The sequence below is a fragment of the Mustela nigripes genome, chromosome 3, assembly GCF_022355385.1.
Source record: "Mustela nigripes isolate SB6536 chromosome 3, MUSNIG.SB6536, whole genome shotgun sequence".
NCBI lineage: Eukaryota > Metazoa > Chordata > Mammalia > Carnivora > Mustelidae > Mustela > Mustela nigripes.
This window is the reverse complement of record NC_081559.1, coordinates 64529543-64548710: the sequence shown is the minus strand read 5'-3', so window position 1 is coordinate 64548710 and position 19168 is coordinate 64529543. Positions and strand designations below refer to the sequence as shown.

The 19168-nt window shown below is 42.8% G+C and overlaps 1 protein-coding gene across 1 annotated transcript in view; it reads right to left on the bottom strand.

Moving 5' to 3' along the window:
* The window catches only part of NOSTRIN (nitric oxide synthase trafficking), a 59969-nt gene that overhangs the window by 3950 nt on the left and 36851 nt on the right, over positions 1-19168 (bottom strand). The window contains exons 8-15 of the mRNA XM_059394119.1: positions 17586-17711; positions 11171-11269; positions 10950-11075; positions 6902-7010; positions 5943-6031; positions 3100-3225; positions 2160-2274; positions 935-1024 (exon numbers count right to left, since the gene is read on the bottom strand). Of these exons, the coding sequence (XP_059250102.1) occupies positions 935-1024; positions 2160-2274; positions 3100-3225; positions 5943-6031; positions 6902-7010; positions 10950-11075; positions 11171-11269; positions 17586-17711 (880 nt within the window). The remainder of the gene's footprint in view (positions 1-934; positions 1025-2159; positions 2275-3099; positions 3226-5942; positions 6032-6901; positions 7011-10949; positions 11076-11170; positions 11270-17585; positions 17712-19168) is intronic.

Here is a 19168-nt window from a genome sequence, read left to right as displayed (position 1 = left end):
GAAAGTGGAGGGTAGGGGCATCTGGGTGGCTCAGTGGGTTAAAGCCTCTGCCTTCTGCTCAGGTCGTGATCTTGGGGTCCTGGGATCAAACCCCACATCAGGCTCTCTGCTCAGCAGGGAGACTGCTTCCCCCCTCTCTCTGCCTGCCTCTCTGCCTACTTGTCATCTCTCTGTCAAATAAATAAATAAATAAATAATATTTTAAAAAAAGAAAAGAAAGTTGAGGCTAGTGACTTTTTCTTATTTAATGTTGAGGGTAACCCATGACAGCACACCTTTCCATGTTCAACAAAAATCTGTGACACAGAGAAGGGGGTCATTTCCTAGATTGGCCATAAACCACTTTTCTGAGAGGTAAGTGGGAGAAACATTAATCTAGAAGTTCTCTGACCCGGCTTCTAGAACTCACACTTACCCTAAGCCATGAGAGGAAATCATTTCACATTCCTGTGTGTTTACCTTTCTGAAAAGAAAAAGGTGGGGCTACCTTTGCAATAACTTTCCATTACTGACACTCTACTCCGTTAGGGCTGTAATAAGAAGCGTGACTCTGGGTTTCTGAGTTCAAAGCCAGTGCTATCACTTCCTGTAACTTCAGCCAAAGTACTTAACCTTTCCATGCCTCCGTCTCTTAAAAGAAAATGGGAATAAAAAATAATACCTACCTCAAAGGGCTATTATGAACATTAAATGGACAATGTGCTTACAGCGATGTCTAGCACTGAGTAAACGCAGACTACATATTAGCTATTTTCATTATGTGACTTTTATTTCTGGTGTGCCTTATCTTTATTTTTCAAAAAGGGTGATTATAATCCTGAGTTGATTTGATGTTGTAGTAACTTGTAAGGCTGTTGAAACAATACAGGAGTTTTATTCAAGTAAAAGATCTCACCATGGGAAGGCAATCAAACTATTTGAAAATGATTCTTACCTTTTTCCAAATTTAATTCATCATCTTGTCTGGCTTGAAAAGAATATAAAGCCTTGCAAAGACCGCTGCCGAGCTGGGCCACACCAGAGGCTGAAAGTTGGATTCAGTTATAATTACTAATGCTGTGTCGGTAGGCAAGATGGGAACAGAATGGGAAGCTCTTGAGTGGTTGAATGGTGTGGTGCAGAGCCGAAATCTGCTGACATTTTCTCAAGAGGAAAGTTTATAATTTCACATAGTATTCACTCCTTGGTAGAGTAACCATTTATGACACACTACTATGTGTACGGACTAGGTATATGATATAATCAAAAGCTGTATGATAATTTAGAACATAATAAGTCTGGAGAAAAAAATAATAAAGATGATAATTTAAAATTGTTTTCCCCACATAAACTTCTTTACCAACATCAGTTAGCTAATACATATGGTAGTATGTATTAAATATTACTATATCATAATAAAATTACTAATTAATATTATTAATAAAATCAATAATTATTTATAATTAAGTAATGTTGGTATTATGTATTAAATTAAAGTGATGAGAAGTCTTTATTATACCATGTGAACCATTACATCCTGGGTTTTCCTGGAATTTTTTTGCCAACTTCTCATCAAGAAACTGGAGAATTGAGTTTGGAAACTATAGTTAAACGAGGGGACAATGACGTGTGTGGGTGTGTGTGAATGTGTGTGTGTGTGTGTGTGAGAGAGAGAGAGAGAGAGAGAGAGAATGTGTTCGAGTTTGTACGTGTGAGTGTTGAAAGGTGAAAGGTGGGGGGTGCCGGCTGGCAAATAGCTAAGGTCAGGAGCTGAATAAAGGGAGGAGGTAGGTCTTGGGATCACCATGTTTCTCACAAAAAGGACAGGATTTTTATGGACCTTTGGAGGAGACTGTGGAGACAGAGTTTCTCACACTGGTTCAGGGTGAATGTATGGACAGCAAATTGCAAACTGAATAACACGGATGCCAGTCATCTAAGGGACCTTTCTTATGGCATACATTTTTTCCCCCAACCCTCCGCTTTTTGACTCCTTCCCACATTTTTGGATTACATCTGCACAGAGAGCTACAAATGCTAACAAATCAATCCGTCCTAACTGAAATGCATTTTTTGTGTGTGCTGATATATGCCCATGTGACCCTGAAAATAAAATGTAAATGTCACAATGTGCTTTACCAACAGAACCTAGGCCCAAATTATTGTGGGCATGGGATTACCTGTAGATGAGGAAATTGGGATTCTCTGCCCACCAGGACATGTCCTGCTCACAACATTCTCTAATCTCTTCATAAGAAAAGGCCGAGATATTTTTACATAACTATGTGTCTGTTGCTGTTTAGATAGTAAAAAAAAAAAAAAAAAAAAAGTCATTTTAACAACACATTCATCTAAAATATTTTTGACAAGTTTAACTCCTCCACAGTTTTTTACCTCGGGAATTTGTCTTTGAATTTTGGGAAGGAGAGTATAAATAAGTTATTCAATACTTTTCTAAACTCTTCTATAAACCTTAATTGTTTCTGAAGCCATAGTATTTTCAGAATTAGACCATTTCAGCGTTTTATAGCCCGTGTTTCCAATTCTGACCTGCAGCTCCAGGTTAAATAATAACATTCAGAGCTTTACTTCAACTTTACATTCAACTTTAATCGGCTTTAACGCAAGTGAAATTGCCAGGACTCGAAGTGATTGAGACCAATTTGGAGTCCTGAGTCTCAGAGAAAGACAAGCCCTTTATCACAAGATAGTTACAGCTCCCCCTTCTGACAGTAAATGGAAAACAGCTTCAAGGAGGAGCGACTCCTGTGCCTTCACGCGCTCACCATCATTCCTCTACCTCAGAATTTAGGTCCATATGAAATTTTACTCTTAAAGCCTGTTCAGAGAATAAAGTTAAGATATGAGGAGGAAGAAGAAGGAATCCAAAATGTTATTAGCTCCTCATATTTAGTCTGCAAAGGAAGTACTCATTTGTGAGGAGCTCTTGTTACTGCACTAAAAGGAATAAAAATAAATTTATCTTAAAATTCCACAATTGGGATTTGAGATCTATGCCATATAGAATTCATAATAGCCTCTTCCTCCCTAGTACTACTTGAAGCCACTCCTTACAGCAAGCCCCGTCAGGAAATTACAATCCATCTCTTAAGTTTTTACCTTTTCTTTCCACCTGAAGATGGCGTTACTACAGGGATGGCTGGGTTGAGGTCTTTGCTCAAGTTCTGCTAACACCGATGACAGTTTGTAGGCATTTGCTTGCAAAAGGTCTAGTTTCAAATTGGTCTGTGGACACATCATTTGGACATGTGAGTAAATTTCTAGAAAATGAGGCAGAGCTGCGTGGGTAGAGGGATGTCAGGAAAACTCCCAAGACGACAGAGAGGTCTAGAGAAGTCCATGCAGATAGGCCCAGAAAATGCTAAAGAGAGCAAAAAGTGGACCTTTAAGCACTTCAAAGGAAACCCGTGGTTGCTGAGTGCACCTTATTCCGGACTCTTATGAACAGGATAAACTGGAAAGCTAGACACATGAGGGTTCTGTGCCAACAGACAGCTTTACTCAATTTACTGTTGAGGAGTGAGAAAGGGAATAAGTGTTGACTGCAGAAGGCAGAGCTTTGGAGGTCTTTGAAGAAAAGCCGTTGAACGTAGTGCTTGGTACTGTGAGCAGAACTGAACTTGCATCAGATCGGATCCAACTAAAATGGTGTGAAGTGGGTTTTGTTGTTGCTGCTGCTGTTACTGTTTTTCCTACAGAGGTGAGGTCTTATATTACCCAAAAAGTTTACGGTAACATTTCTGGAAACTGGAAACAATATTTGGACTATTTGGGTATACAAATAAGTGAAGCTAAAGATATACGCCTAGTTCTCCATTTGACCTTGAACTAGAAACTTCATAATAGCTTCTCGGTCAAGCTGTGTTCAGTCAGGATAACTGGAAACTAAACAATGGAAGGAGCCCGCGTATCCCATCTCTTCCTCACCATCATTTCCTCCCTTTTCCACACCTCCAGCATGGGGATTCCTAACCCTGCATTCCTTACCAGGGGACCACAACCATGGACTGAACACTTCTGACCAGTGGGGAATGACCCACTGCATTGTCGGGGAGGCTAACCTAAGGTGAAATTGAAACCCATCACATACCATCTACCATTAGACCTAGTCTGCATCTGAGAACATCACAGGGCAAGTCTCCTTCCACCTCTCTGCAGTGCTCCTTCCCACCTCTGAAGGCAATGTCTACTCTACATTCAATTTCTGCAAAAATTTTTCATAGAACATGCCTTGCCAACATTCTTGCTTCAAATATGGCACTTGAAGGACCAAGAGATAATGAATTGGGAAGAATTTAAATGAAATAGCTTCCTCCTGTAAGAAACCTTGCCTGGGGAACACAAAGTCTACCAATATCCCCAGTCTCCCTCCACCCAATGCAGCGGTGTGTAACCAAGTTACAAAGGTATTTGGCATCCAAATACTTGAAGGTTTGTACTGGCTCCGTCATAAACACCGTGAATTCAGGAGGCGGACCCTCTCCAACCTTGCACCCTCCGCTGTGTGAATCAGGCCAACGTGTACCCAGATATCTCAGGGCATGTCCTAGGCTGGTAATGATGACAACAAAATTCTATGCAAGAACCACCAAAGAAATAAACTTACAACTTCAGACCATCACAAAATGCTCCATAGGACTCTATTTTGGTAAACAGCCTTTGCATAGAATTCGTAAACCAAACATTTCGTACTGTCACAGAAAATGTCCTATGGACTGCAGCCAAGTGTCCCAGCAAGTGTGTTAGACCTCTGCTCCCAAGTGAACAGAATTCAGGGCTTTTCTCTTCTCTGAGAGCGTGAGGCCTGTACAACAGCTCCCCCACTAAAGGAAGCCTCTGCTAAAAAACAGATTCAACTGTACCTGGCTGTATCTGTCTCCTTTCCCCAGAGAACGACCGAAACTGCCTGTTTGAACAGAGGGATGAGGTACCTGGCTTTCACAAGAGTCAGTCAGACTACGTACAACGTGCCAGCTGCCTGTTTCCTTCAAAACATGGCTAAAGATTTTCTATCTCTTTCTGAGTTTTTCTCAGACGAATCCCAGTCAACTTTCTCTCGTCTCAGCAGAAAACCTGTATCTAGCACACATAGCTCATAGTATCTGTTCATTTTCACTCCTACATAAAATCCACAGGCCATTGCTGGCCTCCCTTTCACTGTGGGTACCTCTGAAGCGGCCCATGGGCATTGCCCATGACCCCCCACAAACACCCGGGAGCTGCTGTGGGGCAGGCCCTCAGCAAAAAAGCCCAGAGATGCCTCTCCCTGCCCTCTCCTGACAGTACCTCCCCTTCCCTCAAAACCACCTCAGTCTCTAAACTTTTTTTCCCTTTTCCTCAGAAGTTTTTGTTGCACACTCCAGACTCCCCTCTTCCTTCTCTGTGGCCAAGCTTTCCGTTCTTCGGTTATTTTCAGAAGCTCCTGATGTTAGCTGACCGGTAAGTAGGAAATGAACTCTTTGTAGTTACCAGGATTTCAGCTCTCCTCTGTGCACGGTGCTGGCACTTTCTAGCTCACACTTTATCTTCACAATAACCCTTTGAGGTCGGTACCGAGAAAAGTAAAGTTGTCCCAAGTCCCTGGAAAGGGCAGAGCGAGATCCAAATACAGGCCTTTTTGAATGCAGACCCTGTGTTTTTAATCCCGTCTCTTAACGGGGTTAATGTACACCTGGTTTCCAGACCCTGATGGAATTATTCTATTTTGGGGAATTCTATTTTAGGCACAATTGGTTTCCTGGAAGGACACTAAAGCAAACATGTCTAAGTAGTTGAATTTTTCCAGATCCCTTAAACGGCTTGTTAGGGAGGCTCCCTGACTAGATTGTTCTATGTCATGAGAAAAGAAAGGCAAGCAGAGGTCAACCGGACCCAGAAAACAGCATTCTAAAAATAACTCTTTCATCATTAAATCTAGGAACGTGGATGCTGCAAATATTTACCTCATCCATCAAGGCTGCTGTGATTTTTTGGCTCTCTGGGTCTGAGAAGGCGGCGTCCCTGGAGTAGGATTTCAGCATGCGTTCCAGGCCTGACAATGAAACCGTCCCCTCAGTCACTGCTGTCCTTCCTATCCTGGGGGGTACACAGCTGACAGGGGCACATGCAGGGGGAGCCTGAGCCCAGAAGTGACACCAGGACGATTTCCCAGCGGCCGAGGCTCTTTCTCTTTGTAGCTGTGACTAACTTTGACTGAATGGGTGGCCTGTACCCTCATTTAATGAAAGTTGAGAAATTCTGGTGTTTAAAAAGAATCTTGATTGTTATTTTGCAAGATGAGCTTGGTGAATCCTCCTTGGGGACCCCGTGCGTGGTCGGTTCCCAAAACTATCGCAGTGTTGGGCTCTCCCTCACTGTGGTAGTTTCTAACTTTTCACCCTCTTGGATTCAGCGATTCATGGATTACATTTCAGTGTGTTGTTCTGGTCCACATCAAATGAGGTCCACACACCAGAATCACGAGCGCGGGGCTGTTTTTATTACCCGCATCGCTTTAGAGCTGCTTCCCATTCTGACATCCCTAACTCATTCAGAAGGACCGTTTACAAAGAAATAAACAAGGAAACTAAACCCGTGTGCTCAAGGAGGTTTACGGTGTTTTAAAGCAAGCAAGCTGTCCCTCATTCCAGCCAACTTCAGAAACAATGCTATTATTTCTGGAGACACAGTGCTTGGATAGCGCTCTTAAATAGACCCAAATGTCATTTTCAATCTGTTTGTGCTCTCCTGTCTTCTTTCCCATTTTTCTTGATTCACACAAATTAGGTCTGACATATGAATCTTTAAATGAGGTGATCCCTGCCCCAGTTAGCAAAGGTGGACTCACCCTACCTCTGAATGAAACCCCTGAGTAGAAAGAACACTTTCCCTGATCGGGCCATTCACAGATCTAATTACACACCTTCCTGGTCTCTTGAGGCTTTTTCAATATCTTTTTGCAGTCTCAACAGTTTTGATTTTAATGAAGACTCTTGTCGCTCTTTATTCATTGCACTGTTAAGATCTTCTTCCTTTAGGGAAAAAAAAAGATGCTTAACAATTGAAGGAGAAAAAGTAAGGTTTGCTACTCTCAGTTGCCCTGAGAATTTCACTGACAATGTATTTAATATTAACTTGACAGAAGAAAACGAGTAAAAAAAATAAAGTCAGGATAACTTTTGGTTTTCTAGATTGTTCCATCTGTTCTCGACCTGCTTAATAAGAAAACTTCTTCATCCACAACTTGTATGTACACAGCTGAGCACTTTCTATAATAGAACACATTATCGTTGGAGAAAGAGCCTTACTATAGTTATTTCATAGTTTCTTGGTAAGTAAATCTATTTGTTGGATACTTTACGGCTCCCAGTTAATCTTTCTTTCTAAAAGAGATTTTATTTATTTATTTGAGAGAAAGAGAGAGAAGACAGCACGAGTGGGGAGAGGAGCAGAGGGAGAGGGAGAAGCAGACTCCCCACTGAGCAGGGAGCCCGATGCAGGACTCGATCCCAGACCCCGGGATCGTGACCTGAGTCAAACACAGACACTTAACTGACTGAGCCACCCAGGCACCTGCTCCCTATTAATCTTGATTCAAGTTAGAGTTCTTTCAAGGTCCAAATGTCGCATGATGCGTTTGCTGGGAGCCCGGACATTGTCAGGAGTGGAACCGGTGTTTGTTGTGCTCTGCTCTGTACTGGCTGGCTACTGGGGATGTATGGGCTACTGGGGATGTATGAACTCTTCCCAGATGGGTCTATGATTCAGTCAGGCCTTGAAGCATAACACTAAGAGATCTAGCAATTCAAGGCCACATTCGCTCATGAGTGGTGCAGACAGGAATGCGTGATTCAGCGAGCGCCAGGACATGAAAGTTTCAAGGAGGCTAAGAAGACTTAATCAGGATTTCTCGGTCAAGGGGAAGGAGGGCAAAGGGTACTCGGGGCAGGAGAAATGGCACAAAGAAAGGGCAGATGGAGGCTGCGGGAGATACATCAGGAACAATACACAGACCAGTTGCTTGAGCAAACACAGTGGAAGGAAAAGTAGTCTTGGCAGTTTAGGCCAGATTTATGGGCTGAAGAAGGGATTTTGTCATATAAAATGTGAGAAACTGTTACCAATATTTGAGCTTTCACATCTATTATTTCAAGGGTTGAATGAAAAAAAAATGAAGACATCAGGGATGGTTGGAGACGTGGCTGAAGTGGAGGGTAGCAGATGGAGACTGAGGGGACACTAACATCCTTACACAGAAGTAGAGGAGTCAGGACTTTGCTGATACAGAAGGAGAAAAATGAGCATCCTGACTGTTGGTGGAAAGATTAGCTTTAGATAGACTGTCACAAAGCTTGAGGATTTATAACACAGAGAATAGCCTTTATAGGAATAATAAGGTAGAGACAGACATTTTATTTACATATTGTGAATGGTATATTATAAAAGTAGATATCATTATTACATGTGATCCTTGCAACAACCCTGTGAGATTGGTCTTATTTTCCCTCTGACAGAGAAATAAAGAAAGACACAAACGGAACAGTTTGAAACCCAGGATCTCTGAATCCCAGTGTTCCTTCCCATCTGCTCCTGTGAATGCCCACCCCGGCCCACCGCCACCCCACCCTGCAGCCCAACAGCCCCCAAACCAGAGTGCCTAACTCCACCCGTCAGGCCCTCCTCGCTGGAGAAATGCACATTATATTCTGGCTCTGGCTCCAGCTCCCCGGCAGGCCATGACTTCATTTGGGCTGTTGGGGATGCCTGTAGTTTACAAGTATATTTCCAGAAGTGGATCGCTGCTGGCACAGCGCAAGGAGAGAGTATACTGCTATCCTTGAACTTTCTTGAATTCGTCCTTCTCTTCCAAAGACTTTTGAAAGATCAATATTGAAGGTGGAACTTGAAACTTCAGATGCAACCTTCTGAGCACGGCCTTTATAATAACCTTACGAGTATTTTCACACTGGTCATCCCTATATCTGCACTTGGACTGTTCTCCTGTCTTACCTTAGTCCCTGTACATTTCTTGGCAACTAGATATAAACCAGTCTAGGCTTATTGCCAATGTCTATAAAAGCAGATTCTGGGCATGTTTTACTTTGAGGATAACAAGGAAATCCCATTTACCCATTTGGAGATACAGTCCATTCTCTTAGACAAGAGATATATAGTCATTAGCTCTGGTGCACTGACATTCCATAGAAACCAAATATTCCCATGGGCATGTCAGTTATGGATAAACTGTCATGGTTGCCTCCCTACATCTCGCTAGAAGCCTAAACACATTTTTAAGAAGAATGATCCCTATTTTACTATTTACTTAGTCAATAGGGGCATTTTTATAAGAAAATGACTCATGTATTTTATTGTACATTTTCCCATCTCAGGGGTTGCCTACACTATTGGCAAGACGGAGAAAAAAAAAAAAGAAGAGCGCTTTTAAGAGTCTCATGCTCTACCGACTGAGCTATCCAGGTGCTAGAAGAGCGCTTTTAACTTCCTTTCTACTCCCATCGCTACATTTGTTTCTGGTTGGAACAGACATTGCTATTGCTAATTAACTTAATTTTTTCCAGGGTAGGAAAAAAAAAAAGATTTAACTCAAGAAATGGGTGGCCACTTACTGCTGTTTGGGGTGGCGGGGAGCTGGTCAGAGCCACTGTCGTGCCTAACCTAACTGCCTTCCCTCCTCCTTCACCTCTTGTTCCCTGAACAGGACTCCTGGGATGTTGGATTCAGCTGCACTTTTAAGCCTATAGGAGGCCATGACCAGTAGGCTAGTTCTCCATATGGTGGAAATGACCCTTCTCAATCTGGACCTTGAAAGTCTGGAAGAAATACAGCAGAGGAGTTCTTCCTGCTGCTGGTGGTAATTAATGATCAGTTCCTAGAACAGTACAATTAAGACTAACAAGAGGGGAGCGGAGGACAAAATCCTTGAGGTGTGACCCAAGAAGACAAAGAATTTCCCCCCAGATAACAAAGCAGTGCCTAGGCTCTGACCAGGCCCACTGATCAGTTTTTAGTAAGTTTCATATAATAACAGAATCACCCAAATGCCCTCAAAATAGGCTTCCGTAATATGGTGTGAAGTTTTCAAAGGCAAGGACCGTGAAGAATGTTGACCATGATCCCCACCTTCCAGGAGTCCTACCCTTGTTCAATCCCCTCCACGCACACTTACTGACTTGCCCTTGTACTATGGGGCTGCACTTATCGACTTGTTTCTGACAAATAGAATAAGAAGAGATGTCACCTCTGAGATTAGCTTATGTCCTTCTTGGACACTCTAGTTCTGTCTCTTTTGGGTCACTAGCTTCCAGGTGAAGCAGGCTGGCCTCTTGTGAATGCCCCACAGGTGGAGAGAGCCCACATGGCAAGGAGCTGGTATCTGCAGCCACCAGGTAGGGGGGGAGACCAGAAGCCTGCCATCTGCCATGTGGGTGAGTTCAGAAGCAGGTCATTTCCCAGGAAAGCCTTAGCCTGGCTGCAGTCCTGGCAGTCCTTGATGGCAGCCTTGTGAGGGACTCAGAGTCACCCACGGAAGTCACACTTGGATTCCTGGCCCACAGAAACTGTGAGATAATAAATGCTTGTTTTAACCTGCTAAGTTTGGGGGTAATTGCTATGCAGCAACAGACAACCGACAGGCTATACAGTGATTATTTTTAGGTCCTAAAACACGTCTGCCTGGCATTACTCTAGGAGACCGAGCATAAAGATTCAGTCTAGAATCCCATTTGACTTTCTTCCCTTTCAGAGGACACCAAAGACATATTTCTACTGCCCAGCTTGTAAACCACGTCCTCGTTTTTTTGTTTTATATATATCAACTATGAAAAAATCAATATTTTCATACACAAAACAAGATATTTCCTTGGCAACCGCGCCCAGTGTTTTCCAAATACGTTCCTCAGCCTATGAACAAGGTTCCCCACCAAGGGAACTTCCTTCTCTTCCATACTTACAAGGTAATCGGTTAATAGGAACTCAGACTTATTTTCTGTGGATGAAACCGCAGTTTCTTCCATGAGAGCCTGGGTATCTTTTTCCACATCTATCTTGCTGACGGCACAGTGAATTTGCGTGTGGCACTGCAATGCCAAGAAAGCAGAATCAGGTTGCTGAACAATGTTTGCTGCCGATTCTTGCCGTGTGCATCAGAAACAGAGAAATCTTGACTACTCACTGTGGTCAGGGTTTGGCCAAAAACAGAAATATGTTGGGTGTACTGGTTCAAGTTATTGTATAAAAGCTTAATTCTTTCCTTCTCCAGCTCCAGGATACTCTGAAAAGGATGGAAAATGACAGAAGATGAGCCAGTTGCTGTGCAAAGCTAAAGGCATCCAGCCAGGCAATGACACCCCAAGAAAGCCTGCGGTAGCGGTCAATTTATGCCTTTTGATGATGTCATTTCCAGGCCACCGTGGGGTAGGTTCCCAGTACAGGAATGTCATTTGGTGTGTGTCCTGTTTATCCTCATTTAGGATTGGTTTAACTCACATAGTTTCTGCAGGCTGTTTTGGCCCAAAAGGTATATAGGCTGATGTTGTGCGTTAATTGGCATTCATATAATAAAGGGAGAAAAGAGATCATTTGAAAAGCATCTGTGAGTTTTTTTTTTTTTTTTTTACTTTAAAATTTTACTTATTTGTCAGAGAGAGAACAAAGGTAGGGGGAGTGGCAGGCAGAAGGCTCCCCGCTGAGCAAGGAGCCAATGTGGGACTCGATCCCAGGACCCTGGGATCACGACCTGAGCCAAAAAGTTTAACTGACTGAACCACCCAGGCATCCCAGCATCTGTGAGTTCTAGAGAAGGAATGGGAAGCCCAGTAAAATCCTTATCCATACCTTGAATATACATTCAGACTATTTGACAAGAGCAGAACCCCGAAGTCTGATCAACTTCGAAATTATGAAATTTTAGGCCAGGTTTTAGGAACACTTTGTAACCTGGTGGGCCACTGTTTCCTTATTTTGACACAGGCTGAACCCCAAGCATCAAACTGAGACTAGAATCACCAGTATCTCTTGGTGGAGATGGTAATGGTTAAAAGATTTTAATTACATTTCAGGGAAATCATTAAAATGATCTATGTCTCCTCATGAAAAGAGGCAGTGATATACTCCACTGTGCAAAGGTGAAATCCATATCTCAGTAAATTACTGCTCTCTATGATCTTATTCTTTTGGTATAAAAAAGACTGTAGAGAAGCAAAATACTCAGGAGGATCTCGAACTGTCCTCCTGTGCTTTTACAATAGCACATATATGAGAGTGTGGTCAGAGCTAGCAGGGAACCGCAGATCTGGAGACAGGTTGGGGCCCAGCCCCACGCTAACTCACATCCTTTATTCATTCTCCTCAGTCCTGTAGTCCTGGTCTTCCAGTTGGTACTACTCAAGGAGTTTGGAAGGATTTAATTTTCATCTAAATTGCTTGAATAAAACTGATCAAAGAAATACCAGATTCTCTCCAGAGCAAGAACTCTCCAATTTTAGCATGCTCAGTCATCACCTAGACCCCTTCCTAAAATCATTCAGAGCATCGGATTCATCCCATTTAGGCAGGCGATCAGGATTCAGAATTTTAACAAGCACGCTAGCTGGGGCCACAAAAAAAATCTAATTTCAAAATTATTTATGATTCTTCTACCCAGAGCTAACCCATTAGCATTTTGATGTATTTCAGTCCATCTAGGTGTGCGTGTATGTACAATTATATTTTTCTAGTTACCTAGGAAATTATTCAAGTTTGTATCCCGTTTTTTTCACTTAACATTGTACAAGAGTGGTTTCTCCTGTTGTTTGTCTCCAGAAACACCATCTAATAGAGTCCGCTGTGTGGGACTGCATACAGCGTAGTTGATTCATTTAGTCATCCCCTTAAGGCTAGCCATTTGAATGGTTTCCACCCTTTTGCTTTTAATGTATTTTGAAAAGGAATTGGTTTGTTTTTCAGCTATTTCCTCAAGATGAATTTATAGAAAGAAAATTGTGTTTTTCACCACGGGTTCTGGGAGACAGCCAAGCCCTACTGTCTTGAGGCATCCATTGTATGCTATATGAGGCACCCACTGCCCCCGCCCCCCGCCCCCGCCCCCCCCCCCCCCCCCCCCCCCCCATCTAGAGAGACAGTCACTACCACCCTTGGGGGAACTATGAAAATAATCACTCAGATTATTGTGGTTCAGATGAGGAACAATATTGAGAAGGTGAACGTCTTTAATGCTCTTGACACTTATACAAATGCCTCTCTACAAGAATTCCTTGAGTACTTACTGTTGGAAACAAATATTTGGCTCTTGGTAATTCTTAGTAGCATGGCTATTATTTTTCAAAATAAATTGTAGATTATTTCTACCAACTGAATTTTTTGTTCTTGGAAGAGAGGTAATGTACCTTGAGCATGGTAATGAGTATGAATAATAAGACTAATTGACATATGGTTTGTAGAACTGGTTTTATTACTTCCTAACCTCACTTGAAACTTGACATTTCTTAGCGTCTGGTACACTGACTCGAGCACAATGAAGGCTTCCTGAAAGAACTTGTAAATCCAATTTGGAGAGTAAGAAGGGGTAAGAGGATACATTATAGGACGTCTAAATGAATTCTTATACCCCATTTCTACAGAAGAATGGTCCTGGGAGAAGGAAGAGGAAAAAGGAAACTGAACAATGCTTGTCACATTTCCACCTCACACACTTATAATAAAATCCCCCTTTAATGCAGTTCAGTCCACTTTTGTTATGTGTCTTCATGAATATAACATTCTTCTCCTCAGTTTGTGAACAACAGAAGAACTAGAACACACAGTGTAACATGTGAGTTAGTGACTTGGTGGTGCAGATGGAATGCATACAAGCCAAGGGAAGAAAAAAGTAGGGCCAGGCAAGGATGACTTGGCAGAAGTAGCCTCCAATGAGTTTACAGGGCTGAGCTGGCTCTAGGGAGAAGGTAGCTGTAAGGGAACTGAGGTAAGAGGGAAGTGTGAGAACTGAAAACAAGGTGGGGCACGATATTGACCTCTGGCATGGTGGGAACAATAAACCAAGATACAAGAAGGGTGAAAGGAAATCTTTCTTTTCCTTACAGAGATTCTCATTTTGAGCAGATTCTCCATGGGACTTGGATTCTAATTTTTTAAAAAACCCAGTTTTAAATATTTTTAAAGCCCAGTTAAAAGAGATTTTTTTAAAAATTCAAGTATAATGAACATACAGCGTTATCCTAGAATAAGGTATACAATATTATGACTCAGTGATTCTCTATATTACTCAGTGCTCATCAAGACCAATGTCCCCTCAATCCCCTTTGGCTATTATATCCGTGCCCCCCCACCCCCACTCACCTCCCCTCTGGCAACACCAATTTGTTCTCTATAGTTAAGTCTGTGCTTTTGTTTGCCTGCAAAGTCATCTTTTGAAACAGAGATAAGTGTATATCTTGTCACCATCAGGGAGACTTTATAAACAAAAAAGATAATTTCTATGATGTCTTCATATAAAAGTTGGGGCTGGTGAAAGGGAGTGGGTCAGGAGGAGAGGTGTAGGAGGACCCTAACAGGAAAAAAGAAAACGGAGAAAAAGGAAGGAGAGCTGGTAAGAGCCTCTGAGAAGGGAGCTGGTAATAGCAATACCTAAGACATTTTAAAAGCCAGCTGGATGTTGGCTACATCAGACATGTTGGCGGCCGTACGAGGTGGGAGCCATAATTATCCCCCATTCCTGTGATGTAGAGGGTGAGAAGAGTGCAGACCCAGAGGTTAAGTATTTTTCTCCTAACCCTTGAAGGGCATCTGGAAGATGGAATGGGAACAGCAATTTCTCTCCCATAATCTTACAGGGCTTCCGAGGAAGCCAGCCTCTGTGGAAAAGCCACAGGTCCACTGAGAAGTTCCAGAGGGTGAGGCAACACCAGAGGCCAGGTTGGAGAGTCAGGTTTCAGATGGACAAATACAGAATGGGAAATTAGAGAATCGATTCCATTTACTATAGCACCAAGAACCATAAGATACCTAGGAATAAACCTAACCAAAGAGGTAAAGGATCTGTATTCGAGGAACTACAGAACACTCATGAAAGAAATTGAAGAAGACACAAAAAGATGGGAGACCATCCCATGCTCTTGGATCGGAAGAATAAACATTGTTAAAATGTCTATACTGCCTAGAGCAATCTATACTTTTAATGCCATTCCGATCAAAATTCCACCGGTATTCTTCAAAGAGCTGGAGCAAATAATCCAAAAATTTGTATGGAATCAGAAGAGACCCCGAATCGCTAAGGAAATGTTGAAAAACAAAAATGAAACTGGAGGCATCACATTACCTGATTTCAAGCTTTAATACAAAGTTGAAAATTAAATCCTTGGCCCTTTCTTTTCATCTTCATCTAAAACCTGTTGAGCAGAAGCAAGGAAAGTCCCAGGACCCTATGTTTGAAGGCGTAAATTAAAGAAGGGTTTATCCTTATTTCCTCTACTCTTTGGCCTAGTTTTCTTCTCTCCTTAATTTCCCTGCTCCTCCCTAACTCTGCATCTATCCTACCTTGAAAGTGGAACAGCGAGAGATTAAATATGGCCCTTCGAATTTTGCCTGTGCAGAAGCAGAGAGCAGCGGTCAAGCCCGTGGCATCAGATTGCTACGTTAAACCCTGTCACCATCTTGGGCGAGTGTCTTCACGTCTCCACTCCTTCACTATAAATTGGGAAAGAAATGGCATCCTCTTCATGATGTTGTGATGAACGCAAAACGTAACGCAGTGAACGTCCTCGGGGCCGTGTCTGTCCCTAGCAGCACCTGTATCGTTCCCACATCATTGTGCTTAGTCAAAGTGCGTCTTGATGGCCTATTTTTGCAACTGTATCTCGCTTTAAACATTTTCTTAAACTTAAAATGTGGAGAAAAAAGAAACCAAAACATTCGTGTTCTTAGCGCTCAGAGTTGAACATTATTTCACTGGGTCAGATTTATGTTGATTTAAAAAGTAGAGAGCTAAGCTATTCAGACAGACCATAGTGGGAGTAACTTTTGAGGCTGGGTTTGTTTTGTCCTCTGCCAGGCTGTCCACAAGCTGTGTCAATGTACATGGCAGCTCAGTTCAATTCCCACCATCTCCCTCACACAACACAGATGCAGTCTATATGTGTAAGTCTACAAACACACACATAAAAACTCACTGTAGGTTGGGGCATGGGTTTTTTTTTTTTTAAATCCTTTAATTTACACACTGTATAAATAGCATGTTTCTTTCCTTCAACATCATGCTTTTGTGGTTAACTGGTGTGTGCGTGTGTGTGTGTTTAAGATTTTATTTATTTATTTGACAGACAGACATCACAAGTAGGCAGAGAGGCAGGCAGAGGATGGGGGGAAGCAGGATCTCCACTGAGCAGAGAGCCTGATGTAGGGCTCGATCCCAGGACCCTGGGATTATGACCTGAGCCAAAGGCAGAGGCTTTAACCCACTGAGCCACCCAGGCGCCCCGTGTGTGTGTGTGTGTGTGTTTTAAGATTTTATTTATTTATTTGAGAGAGGGAGAGAGCTAGAGAGAAAGCTCGAGAGGAGGGTAGGGGCAGAGGCAGAGGGAGAAGCAGGCGGACTCGATCCTAGGATCCTGGGATCATGACCTGAGCCAAAGGCAGACACTTAACCAACTGAGTCACCCAGGTGCCTCTAATTTGTGTTTAAATATAGTTTTAATTAATATTTATTGCTAGATATTAGTCTACTTTCTAAATTAGAGCACATTTTGAGAGTAATTCCTCTACTGATAGGTATGAGGATTCTGCACAATTTTTTCTCATCATACAGTTATAAACAATTCTGCAGTAAACATTGTTACACATCACCCTTGGTATACAGATGTATACCAGATATATGCCTAGGAGGGGAACTGCCGTGCTGTAACTACATGCACATCTCAGTTTTACTAGATACTATTAAGTAATTCTCACTGGAGAGGTGTAAGAACTCTTGTGTCCCAGCAATTCTCCTTTGGCAACACACGATGTTGTCACTTTCTAATCTTTGCCAAATGATTGAGCATCTTTTCATATATCTATCGGTGATTTGATTTTCTCTTTTGTGATCTGCTTGTTCATACCTTTTAAGTTTCATCAGATGATTTGCCACAATACTTTCCTTATACATCTTTGCTGCTAAACTTTTACCTCCCAGGCTAGATGGTTCTCTTTAATCATTGCTCCAGGGCCCAACACAAAGCCCCACATACAAAGAACTCCATTAAGTGATTGTGTATAAACAGCTCTCAGGCCTAAAGCTCACTTCTGAGCACCAAGTTCTCAAGCCTTAATTTACACTGCACTTCGACAGCACTTTCTGAAGTTAGCTGCGAGCTATTGTGTCCACTGAGAGTTAGAAGCTGGCCACCGATCCTCAGTAAATAAGCACTGGTTAATGGATCCATGGGGAAATAGAAATGATTGGAAGTCACGTGGTTTGCCTAATGTCACAGTATGAGTGAGGATCATCACCAAGGACAGAGCTCATCCGGTCCTGTAACTGTAGATCTGACCTTCCTTTTCAACATCTCACAATGCTCCATGGAAGAAGAGAAAAATGCCAGCACAGGACTCACCTGGTAGCAACTTTCCAGTGTGTTTTCCCACTTGAGTCTGGTAGCACAGCCAGCCAGGTTTTTTTGGTAGTAGTTTTCATCTTCTTTTGCCAACTTCTCCGTCGATTTTTTCAGTTTACTGAGGAGCTAAAGGAAAACGTCAGGGCCACATATTCCTTAACACATTTATCAAAGCCCTTGGTAACCCCAGGTAAAGGATTACATGCAACCCAACGATCTGGTTCTCATCTCCCAGCTAAAGTCAGCCGCAGTAACTACAGATGACAAAATCAAAGCTCTTTCTCAGAGAAAAGGCATATCAGAGCTGAAAGGAAACTTAAGGGTCTGTCGATATGATTCCTTCTATTGTTCACATAAGGAAACTGAGGTCCTTCAGTGTGACGTGACGTGTTCATGTTGGTCAAATCAAGGAGGAGGCCAAGTGACAGGTGGGGGAAAGCAAGCGCAGCTCGACTGTCATCTACTAATGATTCCTGTACTCTTGTAAGGGCCTGCTTAGCCAGAGAGAGCCATTTTGTTGTTTATGCAGTAAACTTAGATTGACCCTGCCCCCCCAGAGGAACTTCCTTAGAAACAAGTCTGGGAAACCAGTAAAGTATGACTGCCCAGCCCCTGATAACAGAGCCCATATCCTAGGATGTGTCAGGTCAGGGGGAGGTAACAGAGCCCAGAATACAAGGATGAGTCAAGCCAGGTGGAGGCGTCCAATCAGGAAAGCACCTCCCTAACCACCAAGAATGTGGGCCCTGCCTTTTGGGTGCCAATTCTGACCAGAGTGATAGGATAGTTCAAATAGCTACTACAGGGTGAATTGTAATTCAGTTGGCCACCTGTGTGTGGCCAGGCTCAACCACATGGCCTTTATTCTATAAAAGTTTTGTCTGTGAGACTGGGAGGGGTCACCTCTTTGCAAAAGACGGTCCTGATCGGTCAGTTTGATTATCGATGCTTGGCACGAAATAAAGCTTTGTTTAACCTTCGCTTTGTATCAGTCTCCCTCCTTTGACTATGGACCCAACACTCTCATTTGGTAAATCCTCTGTGCCTCAGCATTTCTTTTCTTCTTCCTCTTTTTCTTCTTAAGGTCTTATTTATTTACTTGTCAGAGAGAGAGAGAGAGAGAGAGAGAAAGAGTGAGCGCACAAGCAGGGGGAGCAGCAGGCAGAGGTAGAGGCAGATTCCTGGCTGAGCAGGGAGCCGATGTGGGACTTGATCCCAGGACCCTGAGATCATGACCTGAGCTGATGGCAGACGTTTAACTGACTGAGCCATCCAGGCATCTCTTGTGCCCCAGCATTTCTTTCGAGGACAGGCAAAGATTGTGCAAGCCCGGAAGTTTAGAACTGGCTCATTGTGAAAAGCCTGAGGCGCAGGCCAACGTCCACTACAAGCTGTGGACTGCTTGCTTGCCAGGTGCTTTCTGCTCATGCTGCTCCCCAGTGATCTGTAGTTCACAAACAGCCCCCTCCTGCCAGCCACCAAAATTGGCCATTCTGATTGTGAAGGCTTCTAGAAAATCAAAGTGATAACAAAACGCTCTGCACCAGGGTCCCTGAAATTGATTCTCAAAATGTTCAGACAAG